The sequence below is a fragment of the Malus sylvestris genome, chromosome 5 (genome assembly GCF_916048215.2).
Source record: "Malus sylvestris chromosome 5, drMalSylv7.2, whole genome shotgun sequence".
Lineage (NCBI taxonomy): Eukaryota > Viridiplantae > Streptophyta > Magnoliopsida > Rosales > Rosaceae > Malus > Malus sylvestris.
Genome location: NC_062264.1, coordinates 45,510,177 through 45,524,014, shown reverse-complemented (window position 1 = coordinate 45,524,014; position 13,838 = coordinate 45,510,177). Strand labels below are relative to the sequence as shown.

General features: G+C 35.5%; 1 protein-coding gene across 2 annotated transcripts; it reads right to left on the bottom strand.

Moving 5' to 3' along the window:
- Positions 1-7,299: 7,299 nt before the first annotated feature.
- LOC126624454 (protein NRT1/ PTR FAMILY 5.4-like) lies at positions 7,300-13,327 on the bottom strand. Of its 2 annotated transcripts, none has more exons than XM_050293515.1 (5): positions 13,163-13,327; positions 9,463-9,680; positions 9,040-9,291; positions 8,492-8,751; positions 7,300-8,295 (listed from the first exon to the last, which is right to left on the bottom strand). In XM_050293515.1, the coding sequence occupies exons 1-5, from the start codon at positions 13,287-13,289 to the stop codon at positions 7,440-7,442; spliced, it is 1,713 nt and encodes a 570-aa protein (XP_050149472.1). In that variant the 5' UTR covers positions 13,290-13,327; the 3' UTR covers positions 7,300-7,439. The 2 variants fall into 2 exon arrangements, with proteins under 2 accessions (XP_050149472.1, XP_050149471.1); XM_050293514.1 differs by lacking the exon at positions 13,163-13,327 and adding an exon at positions 9,763-10,002.
- Between the last annotated feature and the right edge of the window lie 511 nt (positions 13,328-13,838).

The following is a 13,838-nucleotide window of genomic DNA, read 5'->3' as shown; positions in this document are numbered from 1 at the left end:
ACAATAATGATATAATAAGAGCGATACTATCCACACACCCATTTTACTTCTCACGCACCTCTTTCAATTTCCTGTTGTCTAATCGAATGAATTGAAAAATATCAAATGACAAAAATCAACAAAGCGGTATGTTAAAGTAAAAATGGATGTGTGAATACCTCTATAATAATTACAATTTACCTTATGTATTTTATCATTTTTAATTACTTATAAGAACTAATGATTTTGTTTATTACTACAAATTTGTCTTTGCATGTCTCCAAGAAATTAAACTAAACCCTTTAACCAGGAAAAAGAAATTAAAGGGTCCTAATTAGTCTATGTCTTTAGTCCTATGTAGGTCTCTTGTTTCTTTACTCTCAGTGTCATTTCGAATGCAAGGACCAAAATATTAAAGAAATAAAGACGAATCTGAAGTCATTGCAATGCAAATAAAAGCATAATATATAACACCCATGCGAAACATGCACGTCTGCGAGTAAGAAACTAATTACTATATAGCTGTCATAACTTCTATTACATGAAATAATTATCTTTGTTATGCTTCTTCTTGGCTTTGCTTTTAGAGCATATGCTTACCTACCGTGATTTTGGGAATGACAGCGATATAGGGTACGTAAGGGGGGACTGATACCTAATTAATTGACCACGTTGGGGATAAAGGTTCCGCCATTGATAATGATACCTTGTTGAAAGGTACATATTTCACAGTATGGGATCGACTTATTAATTTGTTTCTTATGTCTTAGTAAATGAAGGATTTGTCAAAAAATTGGCATTATGGCATATCAATGTTACTGACTACTGTTGCTAATCTAGTAGCAGGTGGCAAAAATTGATTTCGGTCTTGGCCGGTGGTGTCGACTAAAAGCTTTCATTACAAAGCAAACTTTCAATTAATTTCAAAAGAAAACATGATGGGAAGACTAAGTAGGCACTAGGCAGGGAAGTTTAAGGTTAATTTCAAAAAGCAGTATTTTAATATACAGAGGAGTCCATCATGTTGTGCAGATCATTGTATGCTGGAGTAAATGAAGACAAGAAATAAAGACTTGATAGTGTAAATGGGATTCCGCCTGGCATATGATTTCTTGAGAACGAGGTCTAATTTCTCCGAGGCTGTGAGTTCCGATTTCGTTCGATTAGCTCAGCTCTCTAAAAGTCCTGTTGTTTTAATAAGAGATACCCATTGACATCATCTTGATAAGGAGAGTTAAAGAGATGCAATTGATAATGTGTCGATATCAATGGTGCCAATAGATTACCAGTGCACATCTGTTTTTAATTAAAATATAATGAACGTGATGCACATACACCTAAATTGGCTACAACAGATTGCTTCCCCTCTGCACTAAAGTTCAAACCCTCCTTCTCATATTGTAGATTAAATTAATTAGAATATCATGGAGGATAAGTAAGTATAATGGAGCAAAAAAAACCAACCTCTGGTGGGAAGAGGCATCCAGCCGAGAGCAAAAGCTATGCACAGCCTGAGATGATCCCAACTCCCAAGTCATGAAGACCCAAAGCCTCATAGAGGCTGCCACGTAGCCACTACCAGCAATGACATCTTTGTTCTGTATCTTCATCTCCATGGGTAGATCAAGCAAACATCTGACCACAGTCTTCATCTCTGCCATCAGGCTCGGTTCGATCCTATGGTTGGCAAGCCTGAAGCAACCCCATGTCTCAATGTAAGAGTATGAACTTGAGATTGGATGTTTTGACAGCGGGTGATTAAGTCCAATTCGTATAAGAAAGCCTTATGAGAAGTTGTATACTAATTCTTGTTAATGAAGGATTCTGTTTTGACATTAAACGGATATGATTTAGAAGTCATAAGTTGTTTTCTATAAGGATTTTAATAGGGAATCCTTATTGAGTTATGAGAATGAGATATGTGTGTCTATATATATTGTGACCTTTGCTCTCACAGATGTGTGCTCTCTTCGGAACTAAGCCCTATACTTTGTTAGAGCTTGAAATAATCTGACAGAGAGGAGAAGAGTTACAGTGCATTGAGATCGGTTTGCAGCATTCATGGCATCTTCAGGTGGAGGTTCATCAAGTTAGTGAATTGCAACGCTTTTATATGGGAAAGGTTTCTGTGCTTTACTTGGTTGTGATTACTGCAACTGAATCCAGTTCTTGGCTATAATAATTTAACATCAGACGCTTCCCTCAGTTTCTTGTGCTCATGTGCATCTGGAAACTGGTTCAGATCAATGAGTGCGACGGTCGTAGTCGCAGAGTTCCCACCATCTCCAATTTCGGTTTTTTTTTTTGGGTTTGTTTTGTTTCTTTCTCGATCTCCACCCTTTTTCCAGTTTTTTTTCTTTCTTTCTGGAAATAGGTTCCACTGTTGGCTGCGATTGGACTATTCAATGGGAATTGCAGTTTGTATAATACGCATTTCTTTATAACTAAGGATTAGGATTAATTAACGGGTCGGCAACCCAAGTTCGAACTCTTACCAATATTTATTTTTATGAGGCAATCGACTCAGGTGTTGTGTATCGTTTGACTTAGAGTTAAAAGGGTGCTAACATCTCATGCATACTATATCAAAAGAATAATGAGTAATGTTATTCATATCATATTTCTATACCACTTTAAGTGATATCTGATTTGGACAGCTACATCATTTGAAAAATTTGCAAACTCTAAGAAAAAGAAAGAGAAAAACTTCTCGTATACCACTGTTGACCCTAGAAATTACAAAGCCTACGTGGCGCGCAGGCCGAATATATTCTAAGCTAACTACGTCTTTCGGTGATTGCGGGGCGTGCCAACTCGTCGGCCGAGGCTCGGCCGATGAGTAAATTTGATGATGCTGCGTTGGGTCGCGCTACTGACTTCTGCGTCTTGCGATTGCGGCCGAGAAAGGAACGCGTCTCGGCCTCTTGGGTTCTCGAGCCTGAAGACAAGGCTGCTATTTCTTACAAAGTTCACGAACCGAATTCGGCTTACAATGTGCCGAATGTAATAAATGTAACACCTCACCTCGCCGAGAAGGCTAATGAGATGACCTCGACCAACAAGGATTCGAAAACCCTTCTCGACCGAGACTTGGATAGGCAATCGACCGTTCTCGCCGCAGTGCTGTTGATGCCAACGGAAGATACTGCGAGACCGACCGACTCTACGGTGACAGAGCTATCTATGCCGACTTAAGATATCACCGGTTGCTTCCACAGTGCTGTTGATGCCAACGGAAGATGTGTCAGCGAAAAAGGAAAAGAAAAAGATCTCAAGTTGTGAGAGTTTGCGCAGGGCAATTTTTATGTTGATTTTGTAGGGGTCTCCTCTTCGTTGCTACTGCCTCTGTATTTATAGGGATGTGCTGCCGAGTATTGCGTGAGAATTTCTTGACGTGGATCAGACTCTTATTTCAAATTCCCATATCTGACGTGACTTGATCTTTAAAGGATTTGATCTTTGGTGACGTGGCTTCACCACTTGCTTTCCTCCATCCATCTTCACGGAACCAACCCAAGAAATAAGCATTAAAAACCTAGCCTACCTTATCATCACATCACCAAAAAGACCTACGTTCCTAGGCTTCCTTTAAATGAATATTAAATTCATTTTATCTCATAATTTCATCCCATCCATGCATCATGCATGCATCTCAACAAACCATCTTGATCGATTCCAAGCTACGTGCTCAACAACATTTATCCACCATTTATCACCCACTTTTAAATGGATAATAACAATAAAATACTCCGATGCTCTAATCTACCTCACGTTTAAATCCCAAGAACCCCAAATTAAATAGAACTGTACTGCTCAATTTGAAGATATAATTTGCACCTCATCTTGTACAAGAAAAAATCAAGATAATTTTTTAAACGATAAATATTATGATAAAAATCATAATATTATCCTTTAACAATAAAAATTATCTCCACTTTTCCATCCGACGGTTGAGAACTACGTTTACTCAACGGCCTTGATTACATGGGCCGATGATGTAAATTTGGGTCCAAACAACCACACAGTGGCGGAGCCACATAGAGGCCAGTGATGGCCCAGGCCTACCCTGAAAATTTATTTATGTATGTATTCTCTGCAAGATTTTACAAAAATGAGCATGTGGTTCATTGGCTACTGGGATTTTACAATTCCAAATAGCCTGGGTTCGAGCCTTCCTAGCGGTCCAGCAATTTTTTTAGATTTGTTTTTTAACTGAAAGAAGAAAAGGGTTCTTATAATTTCCCTTATTTTTTAGGAAAACTAATGAAAAATGTTTGAAAACTTTGAGTTTTAACGATAATGACAAAATAAAGGGTAAAACAAATAGTACCAGATTTGACTTTTTAGTGTAAAAATATGATTTTTCGTTAAAGTGAACAATACCACGAACTTTATGTTAAAACTCCCTTTTTTTTACCATATTAAAACTAAGTCTTATTTTTGTAATATATAAAAAAACCATACTCTCTTTTTTGGCCAGTCGATATAAAAAAAAGGTCTATACAGTCTAGAGCAAAATCTAATTTTAAGTCAGTGATTTTAAGTTTTTGTACGACTCCAATGTGTTAATTTTTGTTATCAAGGCTTGTAAACAAGTTTTGTTTTTATGATATATTCATTTCAAGACTAGGTTTTTCATACAAAATTTAAAGCTCCACCATTCTTGTTTGATTAAAATTTTCATGCCAATACAAAAAACAAAACCTTTAATTTTTCTCCCATTAATTATATTTCAAAGGCTAATCTTTCTATGGCTTAAAGGCCTCTCCTGATTTGGTTTTCTGGCTCCACCACTGATACCACAATCATCATCTAATTAACTAGTTTTTCTTAATTATTAGTTTATTAAATAATGAATTAAATTTAAAAATCTGATTAATTCAAATGATGTAACTGTCCACATCAAATGCCACCCAGAATAATATAAAAATGTGGTACAAAAACATAATATGAATAACATTACTCATATAAAAAAATATAAGAATAAAAATTAAAACGCCAACCGTTACCCATGTGAGGGTTTCCCCTTCTGCCATGAAATGGAGGACAAAACAAAATTAAATAGCTTTGTTCAATGCTTTAGCTTCTATTACGGGATGAGATTGTTTTCATCTTTTTTATGTTTCTTTTCCGACATTCATCCATTCCATGTCCCCTAGGGGACAATTAGGTTTGTTTTATCTTTTATGTTTTGTTGATTGCTGCATCTCTAGATTCCCTATACGCATTGTACAGGTATACTCTACGTATATAAAATCACGTGTATTTTGAAAAAGATCATCCAAATCTACAGGTTAACCAATCACAATATAATAATTTGGTACATTTGTAATTTTGAAAAGAAAAAAAATCACCAAGGATTCGAGGAAACAGTAACAATAACCAACTTCCTTTTTATCGAATCATTCAAAGGATTAATCACCATAAATTATCATCCACGCACAAATTCTAAATTATATTTAATCTTATATTCCAATGAAGAACACTGTTAGATCGGTTGCTCAAACGCTTAATTTCGGTTGTTTATGATCTCCACATGCATAACTAGTCATCATGATTAGTCCACGCCTACGTTAGGATTGATGTTATTTATTTTGTAAATATCATGTAAGGTTAATTAATGAGTCTATGTGAAAATTTTTAGTGTGCCGGAAACATGGTCTGGTACACCAAGTGTCATAATACAATTGATGCTTCCAGCACACTGAAAATTTTCCTCATGTGTACGTTAGGATCAATGTTAGTGTTTGGACTCAAATTTACACCATCGGTCCGTGCAATCAAGACCGTTAATTGAGCATAACTCTTAATCGTTGGATGGAAGAGTGAAGATAATTTTGTTATTATTAAAGGATAATATTATGGTTTTTATCATAATAATTATCTTTTAATGGGATTCATCTTGATATTTTCTTACACAACCAGATAAATGGGATGCAAACGATATCTCCAACTTCGAGACTCTTGCGGCAAGGTATTTAATCAGATGGTTTTGAAGTAGTAAGGATGATGAAGAGTGACATTCGAAAGGGATATTCGTTAACCTTTCTATCTGGTTAAACAATAATTTTCATCAAAATTAAATGTTTGTTAGATAAGAAAATAAGGGGATATGGATGAGATTGGCTAGGTGTTTGACTAATGCCGTGCAAGAGTTGGATTACAGTGACATATTGCAATTCACATTGCACATTGCATGCGTGGTTCCACCTGGATAGATGTCATGGAAAAAGAAAGCTTTATGGTTGCATTGGGAGTCTTAATGGGATAAAGCAAGACATTAATGGGAGTTCTGATTATGATGTGATAAGAGATAGGTTTTTGCTTTGTTTGAAAAGTCACGGATAGCAATTTGAAGGATAGGCCTCTGACACAGATCAATTTTTGCTCCGCGAGTTTGAGTTGCAGTTGGACTCTACAATATTATTAGACCTTGCCAACTAGAAAATATGAATACTATAAATACAAGGTGCGTTGTAACAGAAGGTCTCCAACTCAACACACAAACTGCCCTACGCAGACTCTCGCTCTACGTGAAATCTCTCAACAACCTTGAGATTTTTCATTTTCTTTTCCGCCGACACATCTTTAATTTGGATAAACAACATTGTGAAGGCAACTGGCGAACATCTTTAGTTTGGATAAACAGCAATGCTGCCGTAGAATTAGCCGACCGCGAAGCACCTTCAATTTGGATAAACAGCATTCCGTCAAGGCCGATTGGTTATCTATCCAAGTCTCGATTGAGAAGGGTTTTCGAATCCTTATTGGCAGAGGTCATCTCACGAGCCTTCTCGGCGAAGGAAGGTGTTATGAATCACTAGACTCAGCGCATTGAACGCCGAATTGTTTTATGATTTGATACTCACAAGTTGGATTTAGAGTTCGGCATTCCGACGGCCCAACCACATTTACGATTAAGACGTACATCTGCTTTGAATACTTGTGTCCATATAGTCTGGTGTCGATTCATCGTGCTTATACTCTTACAAATATAATCACAGTGACTGAATCCGACACCAACGATTTGTGAACTTCGTAGAACTATAGCATTGTCTTCAGGCTCTAGAACCCGAAGACTGAGACGTATTTCTTCCTCCGCTGCAATCGCAAGATCAAGAAGTCAGCAGCGCATCCGACGCAACATCAACATATTTTACTCCTAGGCCGATCTCAGCCGACGAGTTGGCACGCACGCATACAACTGAAGGACGTAGTTAGCTCATTAGTTACTCGGCCTGCGCGCCACGTAGGCTTTGTAGTTTTTAGGGTCGACAGTTAGATAATTTGTAAATGCTTATGTCTGCAAGCATTGTAGTATAATTTCGAATATCTGGATTTTTAGCTATAGAACTTATGAGGAAAGAGATATAATGTTGATGCAGTGAGGCTTCCACTGTATTTTACAAAATAGTAGTACAAACTTTTGTCTATGTTAACTGCAAGATAGATCATAAGCTTCAAGTGAGCTCTTTCTCCTTATTGGTTTCTTGTGCTTCAAACTTTTTGTATACGAAAAGTTTAGCAATCAACACATATATGCACCAATTAAAAGTGCTCAAAGCTGCAATTACCCAATAAAAGTAATTGAGATGGGCACGATTGATATTGTTACCAAGCCATTTTTCACCATGCTTTGAGCTAATTTCTTGCACCGCAGATATTATAGCATTGCTCATGAAGTTTCCTACACCTACCACACTGAGGTATGCTGCTGCTCCCATGCTTCTCATTTCCTCTGGCATTTGATCGTAGAAGAATTCTTGAAGTCCAACAAATGTAAATACATCAGACAAACCACATATCATGTACTGTGGAATTAACCACCACACTCTCATTGGCACTATTGTTTTGGGGTTGTCCAGGAGGTTGTGGTCTCTTGCAATGCTAACCCTTTTGGCTTCTACCAAAGCTGACACAACCATAGTGAATATGGATACAAATAGGCCAATGCCAATTCTTTGTAGGATGGTGATGCCAGAGGAGTGTCCTGTGATTTTTCGGGCTGCTGGGACGAAAACACGGTCGTAAATTGGAATGACAACTATAATCGTGAGGCCATTGAAGACTTGAAGTGATGCTTGGGGAATCTTAAAGTTCGAACCAATTGAGCGGACCATTGTGCTTCCTTGCTTTGTGAAGAAGGTTACACTAAAGGATTGGACTACAGCAAACATTAAGCAACACATCCATACGGGAATGAGGCGTAGGACGAGCTTTACTTGTTCGACTTGATTTTGTGAGCACAATCTCCATGGATTTCTGGTCTTGCTTGAAGCATCAAGTTGGTCAATGATCATTGCCTTATCCAAGCATCTAAAAAAATGAGATATTGTATAAAGTTAGGGATAAGGTGTCATGTGGTAGACATAAAGTTCCATGCTGATTTATATAATTTATAAATTTATCTATTTGGATCTCAAGAGGTGTCATCACAGTGAAGTTTAGTGTTTATAAAATTGCACCTAAAAAATAAGATAGAGCTTATCAATATGGTGGCCTGTGAGCATACCTGAATTGACTGGTATGTGCTAAAGTCCTCCTAGTATCATGCTGACTCTCGTCATCTTTGTACACACCAAAACCAGCCATGAGTGTTCCATCCACGCGCCACTTCCTTGCTGCCGCCACTAACACCTGAACCACCTTGGTGAAGGGGCTGCCTAAGGGTCCCTGCTTTCTGTATCTCTTGTAACCCAACAGAAACAGAACCAATGCCACCACCATTGTCCCTGTCATTATTCCAAACCCCGCCGCCCACCCAACATTATCCTGCACCAAAGCATAGTCACAAATTTTGGGTTTCAGCACTTCAATAACCATTCACCAATTTCTTTTTCTAAAATGACTAAGCAAGTTGCATACTCGTATCTTACTTTTAATAAATAAATGAGGTTTAGAGTCGTCTCACATATAAGAAAATGAAAAACTGTTACAGCTAAGATTCATAATTTTTCGGTTTTGTTCACTAAATTAATGATGCTAAAACAACATTTGAGTTTATGCGCCTAAAATTTCAGAAAACCCCTATCTGTGCTTGTAAATATGATCTATGCTGACCTGCACATATATGACTGCCAAAATAGCAGTGGAGGCACCAACAACGATCCCCATATACCACCAGTTGAAGAATGAGCTTTTCGCCTTCTTCTCCTCCGGCAAGTCTTCATCAAACTGGTCGGCAGCAAAGGTTTGTACACATGGTTTGTGGCCACCTTGACCAATTGCCAATGTGTAAAGTGATACAAAGAACATTGCTTTCTGATAACGCCGAGGAATTATGGAAACTGTTACGGTTAACATTACCATTGCCTGAAATTAACTTGAAAAGTTAGCAATCGTGGTCTGAAATTAAACTGGTAGTAAATAATGAAATTTCTGAAATTTCTGAATTAAACTGGAGTTTTGTATACAAAAGATATTGATGCAATTAGTAGTATAATCAGTCAATATTATAAGTTGTCATGCTTTGACAATACGTACAAAGCAATAAATGATCGATGAGACGAGAATGGTGTTGAATCGACCAAGAAAGGCATCCGCGACGAAGCCCCCAATTATTGGGAGGAGAGATGAAACTCCAACCCAAGTGTTGACATTTTTTGCAGCCTTGGGGATGGGCTCATGGAGTTCATTTGTGAGGTACGTGACGAGGTTTCCAGCCGTGCCATAGTAAGAAAATCTCTCTGCCACCTCAACAACTACAACAAGAAAATAAATTACCAAAAAGAAAAACAGTAGCCTGAATTGAATAATTGTAAGAAAATGAAAAGGTTTACTTACGGATGATGAAAATCGCAGCACTCCAGCCGCCTCTTGAACTGGAAGGTTGCTCTTGTCTGATAAGATTCTTCTCTGTGTCTTCACGGCCATTGTGAATACTTAGTTGGGATGGAGATTCTGAGCTTGTCATAGAATATTTATGTCCTTTTCTCAAGCATTGAACAAACAGCTATTCCCCAAGTGAGATAACCATTTTGCCTGGAAAATATACTTAGCATACACACACACACAGGATTTGTTGACTAAAGGAGTAGGATTCTCCCTTCATCAACTTCCTTTTTTTTTGTTTTCTAGTATTTTTTTTATTTAACGGTTATGATTAAACCACATCAATATCTTGTATTGACTTATTTGTAGAAAGAGAAAGATAAAAAGGAAAGTGTGAGATAAAAAAGAAAATGTGAGAGGAGATGAGGAAAAAAGAAAGTATTTGGTGAGAAGATAATTATATTCTGTTGTATATTTATAAGAAGTTATTATTAACTTTCTAAAAGGTTTATTGCGCATGAAAAACACATTTAGAGGAAAATCTTATTCCATTACATATTTATAAAAAGTTATAATTCACCTTCTAAAAGAATTTATTACGCACTTTAAATTTCCTATACTTATAAATAAAACTTAAATTGATAAGGAATGCTCAATAATTTTTTAGAACGACAATAATAACACCAAATTATAACATGTGAAATTGCAAATGTCAATGTAATTTTATATTGACACTAGTGAGAAATTTTTAGTTGTGACGGGAACATAAGGGGTACATCATGTGTTTTAATATAGGAGTGATGAGAAATTTTATTTTTTAAGTTATTAATTTTTTAGCACACATATCCTACTATTTATATAATGACATGATGTACAACCGGTCACATTGAAAAATCTCTCGACACTGTACGCAGAAAAGACGTGTACGTTAGGCGTTTTGCTGCAAGTGGAGAGAAATGCTTTTCTTAATTTGCAGTGAATTCTTAAAATCAACGTGCTTTTATTTCATAAGTTATTTGTTTATTCTCAGCAATTTTTCCTCCCCTAATCAAGCGTTGGTTGGGCTCACCAAATGATAAAATAATGGTAGATGTGTATCTACTTTAAAGCATATGGGGTTGAATGCTACAGTCTTATATTTGAATACATGGAAATGCGTCGCCCACAGCATTTGGAAAATGCATTTAATAGTCATATTATGTATGCTTATAAATAATCAGAAACCGACAACTTTTTTTTAGAGAAATGACTCTTTAAAAAATTAGATTTTTATAAATTTTTAGTCACATCGTAGTTTAATGTCAATTTTCGTACTAATATTATAAAATATGTTAAAAAACATAAAGTGACAAACAATTTATTGGGAGTCTCACTTTTAAAAGAGTAATCTTCACATTTTGTTTTAAAATGTCATTCCAACAAATCAACTCTTTTAAGCTCTTAACGAAGGAAAGTCGTCACTCAGTATTACGGTCTGGTAGTATTCTTCTTCATTTGGAAGTGAGAGATCTTAGGTTCGAATCTCGTGGATGGCGAATTTGATACCAAATTAGGTTGCACATTGCGTGATCAATTTCTCCTCCTCCTAATGTAAACATATCGATGTACTAAAAAAAAAAAACCAAAACAAAACAAAAACAAAAACAAAAACCGAAGGAAAGTCTACTATGATCATATATTCTAGAATGGCTTTTTTAACCACGAAACAACTTAATCAAAATGCGATAAGCGGGGCTTCCATCATATAATTTTATACAAAAATCCAATAGTAAAACCAGATCTACTGTAGCCACTTAATACTATTGTCTAGTGGTATTTTTCTTTATTTGGATGTGAGAGGTCTTATTTTCAAATCTTTTGAATGACAAATTCGATATCAAATTAAGATGTCATTGTGTGGTTTAACCGAATTCTCTATTTCTTTAATGTAAAAATATATGTATACTCAATAAACTAGATCCACTTTAAGGAGAGGCAGATAATGGTGGAATCGGAACGGGCGCACTGATGGCATGTTTACGTAAAGGTAATCGGAATAAAGAAAGGGAATTGAATTCCGATTACGGAGTATTCCGGTGTTTACTAAATATTAAGGAATCAAAAAAGTGGTGGAGCCCACACGAAAAAAGGAATCCAATTCCTGAAATTGGAGGAACCGGATTCCCTAGTTTTGTGAGGTATTTGAATTCCCCGAGGGCAAGGGAATCGGAAATGCATCTTTTATTCCAATTATGCCCTCACTTGTTTCTTATTATCCTAACATTGCCCTTCATTTGACACTCATTATGTCATTTTTAATAAATAAATAAAATCTATTTATATATTTTTATATAGATAATTGTATTATATAAATTTAATTAAGAATTTAATTTAATTAATTAGTATGAAAATAATTTATTTATGTAAGGGCAATTTAGTCATCAACTTAGTTTTCATTCCGATTGAAGTGAATTAGTAAACAACTTATATGGACTCAACATCATTCTTGCCATCTTTTAATAAATAAATAGAACCTATTTATACATGCTTATATAGATGAATTTTATTATATAAATTTAATTAAGAATTTAATTAAATTAATTAGTATGAAAATAATTTATTTATGTAAGGGCAATATAGTAATCAACCTAGTATTCATTCCGATTGAAATGAATTAGTAAACAACTTATATGGACTCAACATCATTCCTACTCCGATTCCTAACAGTTTTAGTATACAACTTCAACAGGAATCAGATTCTGATTCCACCTCATTTCAATTCCTCTTCAATTCAATTCCCCCTCAATCTAATTCCTCTAAATTTGATTACAGATTAGTAAACGCGCCATGAAAGTTGCTTTCTTGAATAAACCAGATCAGTGGTCGTACTTATTAGAACTTTATTAGTCAACATTAACATTACCATTGCCTGAAATTAACTTGAAAAGTTAGCAATCGCGGTCTGAAATTAAACTGGTAGTAAATAATGAAATTTCTGAATTTAATTGTAGGTTCCACATTTTCAGAGTCAGTCAATATGAGTGGAGTTTTATATACAAAAGATATTGATGCACTTAGTAGTATAACTATTCAATATTATAACTATAAGTTGTCATGCTTTGACAATACGTACAAAGCAATAAATGATCGATGAGACGAGAATGGTGTTGAATTGACCAAGAAATGCATTGGCGGCGAAGCCCCCAATTATTGGGAGGAGAGATGAAACTCCAACCCAAATGTTGATATTCTTTGCAGCCTTGGGGATGGGCTCATGGAGTTCATTTGTGAGCTACGTGATGAGGTTTCCAGCCGTGCCATAGTAAGAAAATCTCTCTGCCACCTCAACAACTACAACAAGAAAATAAATTACCAAAAAGAAAAACAGTAGCCTGAATTGAATAATTGTAAGAAAATGAAAAGGTTTGCTTACGGATGATGAAAATCGCAGCACTCCAGCCGCCTCTTGAACTGGAAGGTTGGTCTTGAATAAGATTCTTCTCTGTGTCTTCACGGCCATTGTGAATACTTAGTTGGGATGGAGATTCTGAGCTTGTCATAGAATATTTATGTCCTTTTCTCAAGCATTGAACAAACAGCTATTTCCTAAGTGAGATAACTAAAGGAGCAGGATTCTCCCTTTATCAACTTCCTTGTTTTTGTTTTCTAGTATTTTTTTTATTTGAGTGGTTATGATTAAGTCACGTCAATATCTTGTGTTGACTTATTTATAGAAAGAGAAAGATAAAAAGAAAAATGTGAGCTAAAAAAGAAAATGTGAGAGGAGATGAGGAAAAAGGAAAGTATTTAATGAGAAGATAATTCTATTTTGTTGTATATTTATAAGAAGTTATTATTAAATTTTGTAAAAAGTTTATTGCGCAAAAAAAAAAGTATTTAGTGGAAAAATCTTATTTCATTATATATTTATAAAAAGTTATAATTAACCTTCTAGAAGAATTTATTACGCACTTTAAATTTCCTCTACTTATAAATAAAACTTAAATTTATAAGGAATGCTCAATAAATTTTTAGAACGACAATAATAACACCAAATTATAACATGTGAAATTGCAAATGTCAATGTAATTTTATATTGACACTAGTGA